This window comes from Schistocerca cancellata, chromosome 9, assembly GCF_023864275.1.
Source record: "Schistocerca cancellata isolate TAMUIC-IGC-003103 chromosome 9, iqSchCanc2.1, whole genome shotgun sequence".
NCBI classification, from domain to species: domain Eukaryota; kingdom Metazoa; phylum Arthropoda; class Insecta; order Orthoptera; family Acrididae; genus Schistocerca; species Schistocerca cancellata.
This window is the reverse complement of record NC_064634.1, coordinates 319,440,397-319,459,878: the sequence shown is the minus strand read 5'-3', so window position 1 is coordinate 319,459,878 and position 19,482 is coordinate 319,440,397. Positions and strand designations below refer to the sequence as shown.

The 19,482-nt window shown below is 39.8% G+C and overlaps 1 protein-coding gene across 1 annotated transcript; it reads left to right on the top strand.

Moving 5' to 3' along the window:
• Positions 1 to 266: 266 nt before the first annotated feature.
• LOC126100868 (UDP-N-acetylhexosamine pyrophosphorylase-like) lies at positions 267 to 2,459 on the top strand. Its single transcript, XM_049911535.1, has one exon. The coding sequence runs from the start codon at positions 692 to 694 to the stop codon at positions 2,171 to 2,173; it is 1,482 nt and encodes a 493-aa protein (XP_049767492.1). The 5' UTR covers positions 267 to 691; the 3' UTR covers positions 2,174 to 2,459.
• Positions 2,460 to 19,482: the final 17,023 nt, after the last annotated feature.

The following is a 19,482-nucleotide window of genomic DNA, read 5'->3' as shown; positions in this document are numbered from 1 at the left end:
TAATTCCGTGAGGGCAGTGCTGCCGCCTGCCACCTTAGTTGTAGTTACAGTAGTATTTCATGTGTTCTTTGGTACACACAATCGTATGATTCACTTCAGTTATAAAGTGTTAGATTTTGCAATATGTTGCGTTGCAGTTTATTTAATCAGTGTCCTGAGATTGACACTATCTCACAGGAGCTCACTGATTGTGAGTTCAAGAACCTATCGTATCAGGTGGGTGGGTGGGGGGCGGCTGGGCCGCTTCTCTACAGTATTATCTTTGGACTTAGGACGCGCGAGGCTAGTGTTTGTTGTCAAGTGAGAGCCACGTATGAAGGGAGATAAGAATGTTTACGATTTTTACCTCAAGAGTCCCGTATGAATGGAGATAGAAATGTTTACGATTGTATCTTATATAGGTGTGCAGTCCGAGGAAAGAAGAGGAGTATCGTTTCGGTAACACATCCGGCACTGTTTCTGTCCAAGAGTTGTCTTAGAAGAAACACTGTTTGTTTGTGATGACAGTGAGTTGTGCAAGTAGCCACCCAGCGAGAAGTGTAAGTTTTGTGGTCTTTGCAGCTGGATTTCATGATTGATATTATGTGGTCTTCGGAACATTTGTCGGCGTGACATGGTGCTCTACAGGGATATTGGCATCGAACGTTTCATTTCAGCTGTGGTGTTGTGTTGGTAACTGTCACCGATCACAATGCAGGACCTCACAAAAATTAAGGAAGAACTCTCCAGCTACGGTCAGGGGCATATCCTACAGTTTTGGGATGAACTGTCAGATGCTGAAAGGACCGAACTGTTGACACAGTTGCAAGAAATTGACATTCCAGTGGCAATAGAATGTTTCAAAAAAACGTTAGCAGAAGATCAAGCAAAATTAGACGATCGAATGCTGCCAGTACCGGCAGAATTATACGGCAGCGTTCTTAGAACAAGTCCTGGTGATCTTCAGAAGTTCGAGGACGAAGGTTTCCGGCAGATATCTGCTGGTAAGGTCGGTGTTTTGCTTTTAGCAGGTGGTCATGGCACCAGGCTAGGTGTGCCTTACCCAAAAGGCATGCACGACATAGGGCTGCCATCTCATAAATCGTTGTACCAGATTCAGGCTGAAAGGATACGGAGGCTGCAGAAGCTTGCATTTGACAAAACTGGTGTGTACAATCACATTATATGGTATATTATGACAAGTGAAGCTACCATGCAGCCTACTCTGGATTACTTTGACAGAAATAACTATTTTGGGTTGAAGAGAGAGAATGTTGTCATGTTCGAACAAGGTTTCCTCCCAAGCTTCACATTTCAAGGGAAAATAATCATGGACAAGAAATATAAACTATCAATGTCACCAGACGGAAATGGAGGACTGTACCGTGCACTGAAAGATAACAAAATACTAGAGGATATGGAGAGAAGGGGTATTATGTACCTTAATGCTCATGGTGTGGATAACATCTTAATTAAAGTAGCAGATCCTATTTTCATTGGTTACTGTGTACTGAAGGGTGCAGAATGTGGTGCAAAAGTAGTGGAAAAAGCATTTCCAGAAGAACCTGTAGGTGTTGTTTGTCAGGTGGATGGACGTTATCAGGTTGTTGAATATAGTGAAATAACATTAAAGACAGCACAACAGAGAAATGCTGATGGTAACTTAACATTCAGAGCAGGTAATATTTGCAATCACTTCTTCACAACCCAATTTCTTCGTAAAGTTGCATTTGATCATGAAACTAGCTTACAGTTACATGTTGCAAAGAAAAAGATTCCATTTGTTGATTCACAGGGAAATTCCTGCAAGCCAGAAAAGCCAAATGGTATAAAAATGGAGAAATTTATCTTTGATGTGTTTCAGTTTACTGACAAATTTGTAATATGGGAGGTGGAGCGAGAGAGAGAATTCAGTGCTATCAAAAATTCAGATGCCGCTCAGAAGGATACTCCTACAACAGCGCGTAATGATCTTCTTGCCCTTCATTGTTCATATATTAAAAATGCAGGGGGTAAAATTTTATATAACACAGGCGACAAGCCCATATGTGAAATTTCGCCCCTTCTGTCATATGCTGGTGAGGCATTAGAAGAGGTTGTAGCCAACAAAGAATTTACATCTCCATGTCATTTGCGCTCTCCTGATGAATCTAACTCAGGCTCTGTCACTGTGCAACAAAATAATTATTGCTGAAATGAATTGTTTGTATTAATAGTGTGTGGACATTCACATTTTTCACTGGGCATTTTTAGCATTTTATATCGTCAGTTAGCCTTGAAGCACTGCTGTAAATATGATAGTCACTGTTGTCAAGCTTTATATTTTATAGTTTTGGTATATTATTTTATTGAAGACTGCGAGTGGAATATTGTGGCATAAATTTATCTTATCCAAGAGAGAAGCATCATGTGTACAAGTCAGCTTTATTTTTAATTTGTAATATTTAAGTAAATAAAAAGCATGAATGTTTTAATATTAACAGTTTTGTTTTATTGTAATTTTAATAGTATTATTTCTAAGAATAAAACAATGGAAGCTCCAGTATGGAATGTAACAGTATTATGAAATAGATAGTTGCTACTTACCGTATAGTGGAGATGCTGAGTTGCAGATAGGCACAAAATAAGCTTTCAGCCAAAAAGGTCTTTCTCAAACTGTGTGTGTGTGTGTGTGTGTGTGTGTGTGTGTGTATTTTTGATGAAGGCCTTGGTGGCCAAAAGCCTATTTTGTGACAGTCTTTTTGTTGTGCCTATTTGCTACTCAGCATCTCCGCAATATGGTGAGTAGCAACTATCATTTTCATAATATTATTACATTTCTAAGAATATTGAGATGACATGAGATTTTTGTGTCAAGCTATATGACAAAGTGAATAAAATAACTGCACATTAAAACCTTTAGTGCAATTGTTGCTCGCATAAAATATGACAAAGTAATGTTTAATGAAAATTTAATTACAAATGTGCATACATTAATGCTATAATACCTGTAGGATAAAATAAATATTCTCTAAATTTGTTTCAAAATCATACCTGGAACTGTTATGGTGACAGAATTATAGCTAATTAGTTGTTCAAAGTTCATGTCATGCGAAAGGAAAACTGCTTAACCCTGGCACATATAACTGTCTTCAGTATTTCTTGAATGCAGAGTGTCAGTATCTTTTCACCACGCATAATCTGCATTACGGTACTTATATAGTTACCAGTAACTTAAGTGACCATGACTAGTGTAGCATCATTACACAAATGTATTGCTACAACATTAGCAAATGTTTTGATGTATCAGGATTAATACATTGATTTGTGTTTCATAATGGGAAATATACACATTGAGAGCTGGAGAAATAATCGTCACTTTATCCATACTTACATAGAAGAATCCAGCTTGTTTACCCATTGTTGTGTGCATCATGAGAGGATTTTTATTTTGATCATATTAGAGAATTTCTTGGTATACTGTAGTTAAGACCAGTTGGCACAGGTAACTCAGTAATGGGGCAAAGAGGAAACCCTTCAGAGTGACCTCTCTCATTAAACAAGCAGTCACACCACATTCTGAAAGAGCTCAGCTGTGGAGTGTTTGCTCTAAACATAACAAAAAATGGGACAAATTACTCAAGGTTGTAAAATCATATTGTCTGTAATTGGTACCTCTATATTGTCTCCAATAACCTTCTCACAATGCAGTATTTCCAGTATCATGAATTAGGAAAAGTATTTTCATCTCTCCATGTGGATGGACATTACATGTTTGTTTGGAAAAATCTTAAAGTACCTATATCACAGGATATAAAATGAGAGAGAACTCGTGTCTGTCAAAAATCTGTTGTGATGTTCACAGACCCAAGTCTGATACAATCTGTGTTTTTACAGTGGGGAATAAATCAGTTTATGGCTATAATATCATGAAGAAGAAAATGTGTTGATGCACATGTGTAGGAATCATAAGATCCTTGAAAATGCTTCTGCAAGAAGTTCGGTTATCAACTTTATATAATATTTGTACTTCACGTTTCTGTTAGATAAGTGCTTCTATTTTTTTAAACTTAGTCCTATCTCTCCAGAATATGCTGCTATAGGACCATATACTAGTCATCTCATGGGCAGACCCAAACAGTGAGACACACTTCGGAATGTGAAGCATGCAGAACTGAGCTTTTGGTTAAGTTGTTCTAGTGCAGGTGCCTAGCAGCTTCACACTTGGTTCCTCATCTGGTGTTAGCCTATTGATGTTTGATGTGGCACCTGCAAGTAATTTTTAATTGTTTCAAACTGTGTAATATAAGATTAAGAGTTAAAGTGTGATCCAGTTGTAAGCCTGTTCCATTATTCGCAAAGACATGGTAGTATGCCAGTATATGTGTCTGAGACCGTATTTTCATCATCACAAACATCAGTTTTCAAAGACAAAAAAATCATAGTGGGCCAAGTACGAAACATTGCAAGACACCATATTTTCCGTTTCTCTGCTCCATATTTCATTCTTTTTTTCTGTGGTGCCCTTCATTAATATTACTCTGTGTTTGTTGTTAACGGATCAACCAAACTTTGCGGCATCACCCATTTCCTTGTGTTGTGTGACGTCATGATGGTGCAGGATATTTCAAATGGATCGAGGATGCAGGTGGCATGTTGGAGTATGTGGTGGCACTCCCTAATGTGGTGAAATTTAGGAGTAGATCTCTGCATACCACATTGTGGGATGACATGTTGACTAAGATGAAATTTCTGCAGTATTCATTAGGTTTAATTTGCGAAGTACGTGAAGTGTTACATTTGTGAAGCATGTACTTGATCAAAGTTATTGCATTTTGGACCAGAATATGAGGCATCGTAATTGGGATAACAGATGACCTTCTAACTCTAGGGGTTACTGATTTGAGAAGTTTAGGGTGGCTATTCTAGAAATTTTGCTGATGGCATATTATTTTTACTATCTCTAGATTGCTAGATTTGTGTGTCAGCTGACTTTTGTTGATAAGTTGTGGACACAAACTGTTTCACACCACTGCATCTATTAGATTCCAAACTTGTTTTGTGTATACCCTCCCCCAGTAGTCCCATAGAGGGCCTTATGTCATCATTAGGGCTAGCAACGTGCTTTGCAAGTAATTTTGATGGGACCATTGGCAGAGTGTACACAGAAAACAGGTTTGGAATCTAGTAGATACAGTGGCTAGAAACAATTCACACATGTGATATGCAAAAGACTTCTTTAAAAGTTGACCAATGAAAATGATTGTATTTCCAGTTTTGTTTCATAGTACATAATTACAAATGTTTTGTAGAAGACCCACTGTAATCATTGTATGACGATTAAGGAGCCAGGTACCGTATCACACAGACTACCTTTAGCAAATATAAACAAGTAAGTCGCAAGCCGAATTAAACCCTCAACCTCCTGCACGCTAACTCAAAACACTATCCACTGTACCAACTGCACAGTACTGCTTTCTCTACTGACAGAGGTAGTTATCATACATGTCATTACAGTGTTGCAGACTGCCAATCTTTAATGTCCATTTACTGCCTGAAATATGCACAGGACAAAATTTTGTGAAAGACACTTTTGTATTGCCAGTATATGAGGAATCACTCTGTGAAGTCAGAGTGCACGAATTTTTCTTCACCCTGTATATTTCATGATAAAAATAAATTATTACTTTCAGTTGTGCCAAGTTCTTCTATCTTGTTGAGAATGTTACTCTGTGGAAAAAAATTAAAGCTCTACATCTGTAACTTTAGGTGCCCTGGGTGACTATTGTACAAGATGAAATCAGTATTAACAACACCACGTGCAGTTACTTTAGAGTCTTATTAGTCTCTCTCTAATATCATCAAGAAGTATTAGGCATTTTCTGTTGGAAGTCTATTTTCTGAAACACTATCTTGTATGTTTCCTAGTTTGTTAGTGAAGTACAGCCCTCAGAGAGCTATTCAGTGTATGGTACACTCCATAATCTGGGACATTATTCCACTCTTTGTGAATACACTCAGTTCCCTTCTCCTTCTATTATGTGTACAGTAAATGTGATACTAACATGTATGTGCATCTGTTCAATTCCTGTCGTTCAGTGAGAACTGTTGTGCATAACACACCTAAGTTGGCTTCTTGTAGTGGTACAAAAAGATCATATTTAATGGGCTTATTGTGTTTTGATCAAGAAGTCAAAACATAGTGTAATTGTTAGCTTATGTCTGTCCAGGGTATTGTTTTTGTATTTGCCCACTGTTTCGAGACAATGCTTCAAACAGGGCTTGTTTTATCAGACTACTGTATGTGATGTAATTGTTATGAAAACATATCATACGAACTAGTCAGTCCTGAAATAGTCATATATCATTATAACATTCAAAACAAAATAGTTTTTGTTCATAAGTTTTGTTTTTAGGCATATAAGCCAGAGAAACAGCTTGAATGTTTAGGGAATCGACTTTGATATTACAAATACATTTTGGAAACAAACTAACTTCCAGTCATTATGTACTGTATCAGTGATGAGATAGTTCACAGGAGTCATTCAGAAAGTTAGTTTCGATGTGTTGCAATAACCAGCATATAGAGCATGTCAAATATGCATACAAAATAATGTGAACACCCTGCTATCATTCCTGGATCTTATTTTCTGACTCATCTCTAACACACTGATAGTGCTTTTATTTTCTCCCTGCCATATAACATCTCTGGTTGTATTCCAAGCTACAAGTGCATTTGTGATCATTGTACTGCAAATTAATTGGAGTATCTGACTGTGAGACAAGTCTCAGGTCTACATATATGAGGTATATCTAAAGTTATGAGAACATGCAAACTTCATCTGTGGATTGCAATAATGAGAAGAATAACAAAGCTTACTGATAGAGGCAGGAGCACATTAATGAGCATACATTCATCATTGACGCACAAGTCGCTAAAGTGGCATCAAATAAAATAAAAAATAAAAAACTTGCACTGGGTCCCCGAACAACCCCAGGTGGCATCCCGCAGCCAATAATGCCTTAGTCATTTCATTTCACGGGAATTGCATGCTTGAAATGATAATGGCCAAGCTATTGAAGCCAGTCTTATAAACCTTACAACTACAAAGCAGTAACTCTGTGGGAGCACCAAATATGTTCTAATAAGCAACTGAGATGATAATTTTTTTTGTTTTATTCACGGCTGTAATTTTCAGCAACTGTACTATAATCTTTTTAGGATACATTCTATTACATATGTTCCTTGCTGCTAGCACAACAGATACAAAGATGTGATTTAGTTATTGTAAACTGTCAAATACAATATGTAGATTTCTGAACATACCATTACATTATCTATGAAGAAGATACTCACTGCCTGCTAAACTAAGTACATTCTCTAGTATACTTTTTATATTTCGCCTAAATGTACAGCCAGGGTCTAAAGATTTGTAATATCCCTAATTTTGTAGGCTTCTGATGATGTCAAATTAATTTTTCAAAACCTGTAAAGACAATAAAAAATTTATTTGCAACTAATGACCGAAATTAATTGTGAAAAAATGAGATATTGATATTAAAATATTGACAAGGTGCCTTTTCCACCCGTAATGTTTATGTATGGTGGAGTTCAGGCAAAGCACATAACCCAGGCTAACTTCTTTCTACTGTAAAACAGTTATTCCTCTCCTCATTTTTTTCAAATACAATGTGTAACTAACAAGGTTTGTGAGATATTTTAATGTGATTGTGTTTCATTTAATAGAGCAGGCATTAGGCTATTTTGATTAAGGCATTGCAGCTTCCAAGATGATATAACAGAGAACCTTGGAAAGCAATGGGATGGCAACAGTTAATATGAGGAGGAATGGTATAAAATCTTACTAGCCAACATTCACATTTAATGTACATTGATCCTTTGGAGAGCTCAGTCTTCTTCTGCTGATGCCTTTATCCCACAGTTTCACAGGGTCGGCAGAGTTAGGTATAGATTTGGCAATGTCAATGTTAAGGGGTCTCCTGATGCCCTTCCTGCCACCATCCCATAAACCCCCTCCCCGGGATGGAATAAGTGTATGCCAGCTGTGCATCTAGTGTAATCCATGGAATAGTGTGAATGTGTTCAGATGTCTGCAAGCCATGTAACTGAGGTGGGACATGGGGACCAGCCCAGTATTCACCTAATGGGATGTGGAAAACCACTTAAAACCACATCCAGGCTGGCCAGCACACCGGCCCACACCGTTAATCTGCCGTGCGGATTCAATCTGGGGCCAGCGCCCCTACCCGAGTCCAGGAAGCAGCTCTCGACTAAACTGACGGGTCTGGAGAGCTCAGTCTGTTAGGATGCCAAATGTAACCCTATCTCATTTTAAATTTGTGTCCACATTACATGGTGGAGTAACTTGTGGGTAATATGTCACTACCAAGTAAGCTCAATGGAATTTGGACTAGACGTAGAAAGAACTGCCACATTATAGTACAGAAGGTACTTAAAAGAAATATGGAATGAGATTAACAGAAGTGACACTTTTATTTAAAGACAATTATTACACTGAAGTCACTGCAATTCATGATGTTCCCCTTGATATTACAAATGGCAGGACGTGGTTCTTAGTACGGTGTGTGATCACCGCAGACAGGAATGCATGCTCTGCAATTTGCTCCCATGCTGGCCACAAGGTTTGTAAGAAGTTCCTTCACCAGCATGATACACAATTTCTGCATCGTTATTGGTGCATGTGGGCATGCTGCAAAATGTCTCCCCAATGCATGTGCTTGATGAAATTTAAGTCAGAGGAACAGGTAGGCCAGTCCATTCACCGAATATAGTCTCGTTCCAGAAAATATTTGCCAAATGGACTGATTGGCCCCTTCCTGCGAGTTAAATCCCATCGAGCAGTGTGGGACGCATTTGGAAGACACATTGTATCACATCCACAAGCACAAATGACAATACAGCAGTTTTTAACTGTGTTGATGGAGGGATGGAACATCCTACCACAAGAACTCCTTACCTGCATAATTGGTTGTGCCACTGCGGTGCTTATTCTAGTGTCGGAATAGTTCTAATATGCCTTCATTGTACAAATTTGCTGCTTATGACAATAATGGTTGCGGCAGAGATGTTCGTATAATTTCTTTTTCATCATGAGCATTCCTGTGTTGTGAACAGAACATTTTCACCCACCCACATATCTGGTGTTGTCATGTACCCTCATACAATAGATAATTTTAATCAATTCCTAAATCACACTTTTGGTAGCTGTTTTGATTGTTTTAACCTATATAAACATACCACAGCCCATAAACAGCTCAAAACTAAATACAAATTGCATGTATTTTGAAATAAAATAACAATTTTCACACAGTTTACATCGAGATTAGCAGGTACACAACAGAATGGCTGTCTCGCCAAAAAGGAGTATCTTGGTGCTGCCCTCTTATTGACAGCATCCAAATGGTAAATATTAATAACAAAATGGCAGTAGTTGCAAAAGCTGCAAATATAAGACAGAAGAATTTTCACTGAGTAATATATCTACATCTGTACTCTGTGAGTCACCTTATGGCATGTGATACTTTGTGTAACACTGTCAATCACCATCCTCCACCCCCGACCTACCCCCCACCCCATTCCTGTTCTTGCTATAAACAGTTCTTCTCTCTTATTTTGTCTTCATTTTTGCAAAATACACATAGGGCGAGCACTATATTGGTCTACTCTTCTGGGAATGTACGTTCTTGGAATATTAACCATAAACCACATTGTGATGCACAGTTCTTTTCTTGTAGCATCTGCCACTAGAATTAGGTGATCATCTCTGACTCTTTTGCACTTACTAGGCAAACCTATGATGAAATGTGGTGCTGTTCTTTGGATCTTCTTTGTTTCATCTGTCAAGCCTATCTAGTAATGCTCCCAGACTTGACAAGCAATGCTTAAGTACATGCCAAACAAGGAATTTGCAAGCTGTCTCCTTCATGAATAGCCTACACTTTCTGACGATTCTTCTGATTAATCAGTACAGCTTCAGCCTTCCCTACAATTAGTTTTGTACAGTCATTCTACTTCAAATTGCCGCATATGCATACTCTTAGATGTTTAATGTATGTAACTGCTTCTAGTGATTGTTCTGAAATTTTGTAATTATATAATAATGAGTTTTCTGCCAATTTATGCTCAGCACATTACATTTGTTAATGGCGAGGAACAACTGCCAATACTAGCACCAAGTGTCACTCCTCTGTAGGTCTTCCTGCACTTTGCTACTATTTTCTAGCACTAACACTTCCCTTTATACTACAGCATCATGCACAAACAACTTCATGGTGCTTCTGATGTTATCCACTAAGTCATTTACGCATGCTGTGAAAAGTAATAGTCCTCTAACACTCACTTGAGGTATGCTCAAGGCTACTTTATTTCTGAAGACATCTCTCTGCTGATGATTGTATGTTGTGTTATGCTTGTTCCTCGAACTGGCAGCCTGTAAATTTGATCATGTGCACTACAAACCATCATATAACACTATACTATATAGCTTTTAAATTAATCAGCCAGTCATTAACTAGCATAAAATATGTAATGAAGAAATAAAAGCATTTGCTTATGACTAATAAAGAATAGATCATAGGGGCATGAAAGATTGGTGTACAAAACTCTTCAATCATTGTTGAAACCTATTCTAGTTAAAGAATACCAAGATTTGTGTCACAATGTGAAAATGACAACCTGCTAGATGATAATGATGCACATTGAAGGGTTGGTAGTCAGGGTGAACACTGGGTACAGCATCTGGTACAGTCAACAAAACAAAACTGTTCTCATGGTTTGATAAACTCAGTTACCTTCAGTTGTGTACAGCTAGCACCAGTCTTAATTCAACATACACTGCCAAAGGCAGCAGTACAGCTTTAGCAATGTATTTGTTCCCATCTTATTGTTAGTTTTACTTACAGACCTTTTTTATTTTCTGTGATTGCACGTACTTAGCTCATATTGTTTTGTACATACATTTTAACAATTATTTTTATCTATTTGAAATGCCGAGATGCTTTTGCCTTAAGCAAATGGGAGTAAACCTAAATGATTATGTGGTACCTGCAGGATAGTGTTTGAAGCCCTGGAATTCCACTGTAGTTAAGTATCATTAACATTCAGTCTCCGCACTCAGAAATGGCTAAAGTGATGGCACGAGACAGGGATACTGGGCAGTTTTGAGGATCGAAGTTGGAAAAGGAGTGACACATTAGCAAGACAATGTGTTAATGCCTACCTATATGGAACATCTGTTTTTAAATGCAGTCCAACTTGATAATTAGACCAGTTTCCCTGGATGCTCACAAATTGTTCGCAAATGCTTGCAGGATGATGGGACTCGGAAGACTTTGAGCCCATAAAGTCACTAATAAAGATGACCTCTGATGATCACAAACTTTAGAGGCTTGCCTTCACTGAAATGAATGTAGACAATGACTGGCACTACATCATCTTTTCAATGAACTGATATTTAGCTCGATGACAAGGTCAAGTGCTGGTCTTCAGGCCACAGAGAGCACATTACAACCTACAGCAGGTAGCACAACATTTGTGTGTTGGCTGCTGTATTACAGTCTTGTGCAGGGGATGGATGTCATTAGATGGAGCACTGATATTCTATGGAATTAATCATTATCTAGCATAAAATATATAATGAAGAAATAAAAGCATTTGCTTGTGACTGATAAAGAATAGATCATAGGGTCATGGACGAATGGTGTGCAAAACTCTTCAATTGTTGCACTTGTGAGCTATTTGAGATCTACCAAGATTTGTGTTACAGTAAGAAAATGAGAACCTGCTAGATGATAATGAAATATTTCAGTAAAATTTTCATTCACTGTGTTTAATTTCGTTGAGTGTCCCAGTGGCCGCTTAAATTTTTGGTTTTAGCTAAGAAATTGAGTGAAGTTTTGGTGGTAGTGGTATTACTTGTGGTTTGGCAGTGTTGATAAAAGTAGTTGCTTTCTTAGTAGAGAGAGAATTTTGAGACCACTATTGTTAATTCTTTGAATGTTCTACAGTCGTAACTGAACTTGGGTAATGTCGACATTTTGTTTTTTCAGTAACTGTCAAAATTTCATCATGAGTGAGAAGTGTGGGCTTTGTCATAGATTTGTGAGTAGTGGGTTACAGTGTGGGATTTGTTAAAAGTATTTTCATTGGAGGGAATGCAGTGGGTAAGCCACAGGGCATACTAGTGATATCCTCTCCTGGAAATGAAGAATTTTTAGGAGAAATAAGTTGATACAGGAGCAGGAGCTTGAGATCTGTGCCCATCAGGTGCAATTAAAAGATGCAATAGAGGAACTAGATAGATTAAGGAGGGTGAAGGGCACTAGTGAATGTGAACTGACAGTTGGTAAGAAAGCAGCTAGGAGGAAGAGATATTCAGACAGTTGCACTTTGTGTATAATCAATACATTTGACCAACTGTTAGAGTTGAATGGAGAGGAGCCTCTTGTAGTTGTAGGTGTAGGAAATCTGCAGCAGTCCTCAGCAGTTAGGGAGCCCAAGTCAGTTTCAAATTCTAACAGAAAGAAGAAAGTTCTGCTGTTAGGTAGTTTGCATGGCAGAGGTAAGGGCCAGCAGATGCAGGAAGTTTTGGGAAGTGACTACCAGGCCACCAGCATTGTGAAGCCTAGTGCAGTGTTGGCTCAGGTGGCTGCTAACGTAGGGGAGTTACGTAGGAACTTTACAAAAGAGGATCAGCTAGTGATTGTGGGTGGAGTAGACTTGATAGGAATGGGGAATGTGATGTAGGTGGTGACCTGGTAAAGTGGCACTAATGTGCACTTCGTGCAGCTGTTTCAGCATCATGATTGGCCTCATCTTAATGCTACTGTTAGGCATGTTAGCATGGGGCTGGGGAGAGCACTGATGGCAGGAGGCATGGCTCACACTGCAGTGGTGCCAGTTGGGTCCATCAATAGATCAGTTTCTCTAGGCATGGCCTGCTCCTTAATAGGTAGGGGAAGGGGATGTTGGCAAAGCTTGTAGGTGACAATGTAGTGGGTGATGGTGGGATCACCCATGGAAAAATTCCTGTAGTAGTTGGAGGTAGAGCTGCACCTTTTATAGATTGAAGTCAGCTGATAGGAATCCCTGCTTAAAGGAAGTCCCTCCAACAAAGGAATCACTTTCAGAGGATGTCAGGAATCCAAGTAGAGAAGGAATTAGCGTATTTCATCAAACATAAGAGGTATTAGAGAAAAAGTTAGTGAACCGCTTATAGATGTTAACTCTGGGATTATTGGTATATTGGAGCACCACTTAAAAAATTTGACAGTTCAGAGGCTTCCTTTACCAGGATACAAATTAGCTGGCTGTTTTTCAAGGAGTTCCTTGTGGATTGGGAGAGTGGCCATGTACATAAAAAAACAACAACATTCCATTTGAGTCCATAGACATATCACAGCACTGCAGTGAACAGGTATTTGAATGTTAATCTTGTTGTTTACAGGTCTCCTAACTCTGACTTCAGAGCATTTCTGCTCAAGCTAGAGAGGGTTCTTGATTCACTTCATATGAAGTACCAAAAACTAGTTATATGTGGTGACTTCAATATTAATTTTGTATGCAATTGTGCACGAAAAAGGCTGTTGGAAGATCTGATAAACTCATCTGATGCAGATTGTGTTTTTTTTTCAACCAGGGTGCAGGGGAACAGTAGCACAGCCATAGACAATATTTTTATTCTTCACTAATGGGCATGCTGTTAGCAAAAGGATGAATGGCCTTACAGACCATGATGCACAAATTTTAACACTAAAAGGTTTTTGTACTCAAACAAATGTTATATATAATTACAAACTATGTAGAAAGGCAAATCCAATGGCAATAGAGTGTTTTTTAAACCTTGTTAAGGAACAAGCATGCCAATAACATAGATGACAAATATAATGCTTTCCTTAACACATTTCTTATACTCTATGAAAGTTGCTTACCATTTTAATGTTCTAAACAGGGTAGTAACAGTAAAAGGCAGCCTGGGTGGCTGACTAGAGGGATAAGAATATCATGTAGAACAAAATGGGAATTATATAAAAATGGATGGATCTCAGGGTCGAATCGCGGCCAGGTTGAGGATTTTCTGTGGTGTCACCGCCAGACACCACACTTGCTAGGTGGTAGCCTTTAAATCAGCCGCGGTCCGTTAGAATACGCGGGACCCGCGTGTTGCCACTATCAGTGATTGCAGACTGAGCGCCGCCACACAGAAGGTCTAGAGACACTTCCTAGCACTCGCCCCAGTTGTACAGCCGACTTTGCTAGCGATGGTTCACTGACAAATTGCGCTCTCATTTGCCGAGACGATAGTTAGCATAGCCTTCAGCTACGTCATTTGCTACGACCTAGCAAGGCGCCATTACCAGTTACTATTGATGCTGTAAAACATGTACCGTCAAGAGCTATGTTCACCAATTATGGATTAAAGTTAAGTATTCCAACAGCTGCGACCTTTTTTGCTAAAGTCTAACTTCCTTAACTGTTCCAGACCTCACGCCAGCCTGTGTGAGCTTAAACGCGTGCCTTTCGGCTTCCTTCTAGTGGATTGATTGTCTTGCCAGTCCACAACATTTTCTCCACAGGGGGACTGGATGTTTGTGTTGTTCTCATCATCATTTCATCATCATCCATTAAAAAAAAGATGGCAAGATGGACTGAGTGAAGATTGGGAATTTGTATGGGCGCTGATAACTGCGCAGTTGAATACCCCACAAAGCAAACACATCATCAGAATCAAAATGGAAAATCTAGAATGGAAAAGGAAAGTTGCTGCTCACCATATAGCAGAGGTGCTGAGTCACAGATAGGCACAACCAAAAAATACCACACACACACACACACACACACACACACACACACACGATTGCAGCCTCTGATAGCTGAAGCCACACAGCAAGCAACAGCAGCAGTGCATGATGGGCGTGGCAACTCAGTGGTAGTAAGGTGGAGGCTGCAGTGGGGAGGGGGAGGGATAGCAGGGTGGGGGTGGGAGACAATGAAGTGCTGCACACAAGAATGAGTCAGAGAGAAGGGAGGGCAGCTAGCTGCAGTCGGGAGGTTAGATAATGAGCAGGGGATGTTGCGGGGGGGGGGGGGGGGGGGGGTTAGTGGAAAAGGAGAGGAGTAAAAAGACATGTTGTGGAATGAGGGCTATGTAGACCTGGAATGGGAGAGAAAAATGACTAATGGAGGTTGAGGCCAGGAGGGTTATGGGAACATTGGATATATTGCAGGGAAAGTTCCCACCTGTGCAGTTCAGAAAAGCTCGTGTTGGTGGTAAGGATCCATATGGCACAGACTGTGAAGCAGTCATTGAAATGAAGGATGTTATGTTGGGCAGTGTGCTCAGCAACAGGATGGTCCACTTCTTTCTTGGCCACCATTTGTCGGTGGCCATTCATGTGGACAGACAGCTCGTTGGTTATCATGCCCACATAGAGTGCAGAACAGTGGTTGCAGCTTGCTTGTAGACTACATGACTTTCCTAGATGTTAATCTTCACCTCAAAGATGGCTACATCAGTACCTCTGTCCTATCAAACCTACTAACCATGAGCAAGACCTCCACTTTGACAGCTGCAACCTGTTCCATACCAAGAAGTCTCTTCCATACAGCTTAGCCAGGTCATCACATCTGCAGTGATAAGTGGTCCCTCTTGAAATATATCGAGGGTCTTGCTTTGGCCTTCACAGACCGTTATTATCCTCCCAGCCTTGTATAGAAACAAATATCTCATGCCTTATCTTTCCAGTCGCCCACAACCTCCCAACCGTCCGGCTACAGAAGAGCATTTCCCTCATAACTCAATACCACGCAGGACTGGAGCCACTAAATTACATTCTCTGCCAGGGTTTCGACTACCTCTCATCATGTCCTGATATGAGAAATGTCCTGCCCACTATCCTTCAAACCCCTCCCACAGTAGTATTCCTCCGAACCTACGCAATATTATACTCGTCCATCCCTACACAACCCTTCCTCCCAACCCCTTACCTCATGACTCATATTTCTGTAATAGACCTAGATGCAAGACCTGTCCCATATATCCACCACCACCACCACCACCACCACCTACTTCACAAATATCACCTATCCCATCAAGGTAGGGCTACCTGTGAAACCAGTCATGTAATCTACAAGCTAAGCTGCAACCACTGTGTTGCATTCTATGTGGGCATGACAAACAACAGTCTGTCTGCATGAATGGCCACTGACAAACTGTGGCCAAGAAACAAGTGGACTACCCTGTTGCTGGGCATGCTGCCCAGCAAGACATCCTTCATTTCAATGACTGCTGCACAGGCTGTGCCAGCTTTTCTTAACTGTGCAGGTGGGAACTATCCTGCAATATATCGTATGTTCCCATAACCCTCCTGGGCTCAACCTCTATTAGTCATTTTTGTCACCCATCCAGCCCCTTCCCCGTTCCTATTACAGCACTACACAGCCCTCATTCCACTACACACCCAGTTTTTTGCTTCAGCCCTTTCCTGCTACCCCTGTCCCCCTCCCCACCTCTCTGCTCTCCATCTAACCTCCCAACTGCACCTAGCTGCCCTATCCTCTCTCCAACTCAGCCTTGCTTGCCCCGCAGCAGCACTTCACTGTCACCCACCCCTACCCTGCTATCCCTCCCATTCCCCACCCCAGCCTCCTCCTTACCCACACCCAGTTGCCACTCGTATCATGCAAGGCTGCTGTTGCTTGCAGTGTGGCTTCAGCTGCCAGAGGCTGCAAGTGTGTGTGTGTGGGGGGGGGGGGGGGTCTATTTTTTTTTCATAGGTCTTGTTGGCTAAATGCTTATATTGTTACAGTTTTTTTATGCCTATTTGCAACAGCATATCTGCTATATGGTGAGTAGCAACTTTCCTTTTCATAATATAATTATATCAAAATATTAGTAGTCACAATCAATCTACAGTATCCCATTACAAACTGTATTGTGAGGTGTTTAAAAATGTTATTAGGAAGGCAAAGAATATGTGGTATGAAACTAGAATAGCTAATTCACAGGATAAAATTAAAACCATATCGTCAGTTGTGAAGGAAGTGTCTAGTCAGTAGCACAAGGTTGACTGTATGAAGTCAATTCGCATTCAAAATATTTCTGTTACTGATAAGTCAGATATGTGTACAGTAACAATTATTTACTGAGCATTGTTGGCGAATTAAATAAAAACTTAGTTCCTACAGGGAATCGTATAACTCTCTTCAAAAATGCCTTTTTAATCTTGATGTCTGAAATACTCCTCTGTGATACTGAAAGTCGGCAGATTGAGTCAATAAGACTCAACACTACAGACTCTCATGGATATGGCAGAGTGCCTAGCAGAATATTTAAGTACTGTGCTGCACATGTTAGCCCATACATAGCCATATTTGTAATTTTTCCTTTAAAAGTGGTCAGTTTGCTGAACAATTAAAGTACTGAGTAGTAAAGCAGCTTTATAAAAAGGGAGAAAGGGATAATATAGACAATTTTAGACCTATTTCTATACCATCAGTGTTTGCTAAGGTTATTGAAAAGGCTTCGTATGTAAAGTTAATTGATCATTCTGTTTCAAATAATTTGCTATCAAATATATGGTTCGACTTAAGAAGTGGTTTAACAACTGAAAATGCTATATTCTCTTTTCTCTGTGAGGTAGTGGATGGATTAAACAAAAAGTTTCTAATGCTAGGCATCTTTCTTTTTTTTATTTAACTAAGACATTCAATTGTGTTGATCGGAAAATATTGCTCCGGAAGTTGGACCCTTATGGAATCGAGGGGTAGCTCACAATTGGTTCACCTATTACTTTAACAACAGACAGCAAAAGGTCATTATGCACTGTGCTAAGAATGGCTGTGATGTGGGGCCTGAGTGGGACAGGATCACATGGGGGGTGCCCCAATAATCAGTGCTGGGGCCACTCCTGTTCCTTGTTTATATAAATGAATTGCCCTCTAGTATTAGAGATAATAGATAGTAAACTGTTGTGGAAAACCCACATTCAGGGTCTTGTTCATAGACTTAATGGTGCCTTTTTGCTATTGAAATAGTATCGGAAGTAAGTGATAGTTTGACACGAAAACCCACATTCAGGGTCTTGTTCAAAGACTTAATGGTGCCTTTTTGCTATTGAAATAGTATCGGAAGTAAGTGATAGTTTGACACGAAAAGTAGTCTACTTTGCTTATTCTCATTCACTTATGTCCTATGGTATTATATTTTGGGGCAACTCTTCCCATTCTCAAAGGATATTTTTGTCTCCGAAATGAGCAGTTCGGGCAATAAGTGGTGCAAGTTCGTAAACCGTTTGTCGAACCCTGTTCATTAGTCTGGGTATTCTGACGTTGGCCCCTCTCTACATATATTCTTTACTGTTGTTTCTTGTCAACAATGTCAGCTTATTCCCAAGAATTAGCATCTTTCACTCAGTTAATACTAAGTAAAAATCCAATCTGTATTTGTATCCCACTTCCTTGACACTTGTGCAGAGAGGTATGCAGTTTACTGCTGCATCCATTTTCAGTAAGTCGTCACAAGAATTCAAAAATCTTAGCAGTAATCCATGCAGTTTCAAATCAAAACTGAAGAGATTCCTCATGTGTCATTCCTTCTATTCTGTCGAGGGGTTCCTTGCAAAATTAAGCTGATTCCTACGTTGTATTGTTCACTGTGTTTACATAAACTTTGGCTTTTTTTTGGGGGGGGGGGGTGTTTATAAACATTTTATTTTATCTGTTATTACTTTGATGTTGTAATTTCATGTACCAACATGTTCCATGACCTTGGACATTTGCTCCTCAGTTTGGTCCTGTGGAACTAGATGTGTAAAATAAAATTTAAAAAAACAATGGTCATCTCGCAGCAGATCAGTATGCGGCCATCATGATACAGGCCATGGCGATGAGTGTGAGGATGCGCTATCCCAATGGACTGATACTGTTCCAGCAGTAAAAGTCACTGGTTCAATTCAGTCGAATTGTGCAACAATGGTCTTTGCAACAGGTTGACGTCGACCTGATCAACTGCCCTTCTCAAGTGCCAGACTTGGATCCCACTGAAAATACGTGGGCCAAAGTGAAGCAACTCATTAAATTACAATGACTGACACTGGTCCCACACAAATCTGATCAAGTGTGAGACCTAGCGTCGAATACATGGAAGAGTTTCAAGAATGATGAGAAATATTTCCAGAGGCTGACCGTTACTATGCCACATTGGATGAAGAAGGTAATTGATTCCAATGGTGGGTGGACCTCGTACCAGCCTCATACCTAATGCGAAACTTTTCTCAACTTGCGTTACCCCACTTTATATTACAACACTTGAAATGAGTTATGTTTCGTAATTGGAAATGTTATTTAATTGGATAAATAATAAAATCTACTCACAAAGAGGCAGCAGGACACACAAATAAGACTGTTGTGGTTGACAAGCTTCTGGAGCCAGTGGCTCCTTCAGGCAGATGGGTTGAAGGGGAAGGAAGAAGGATGAAGGAAAA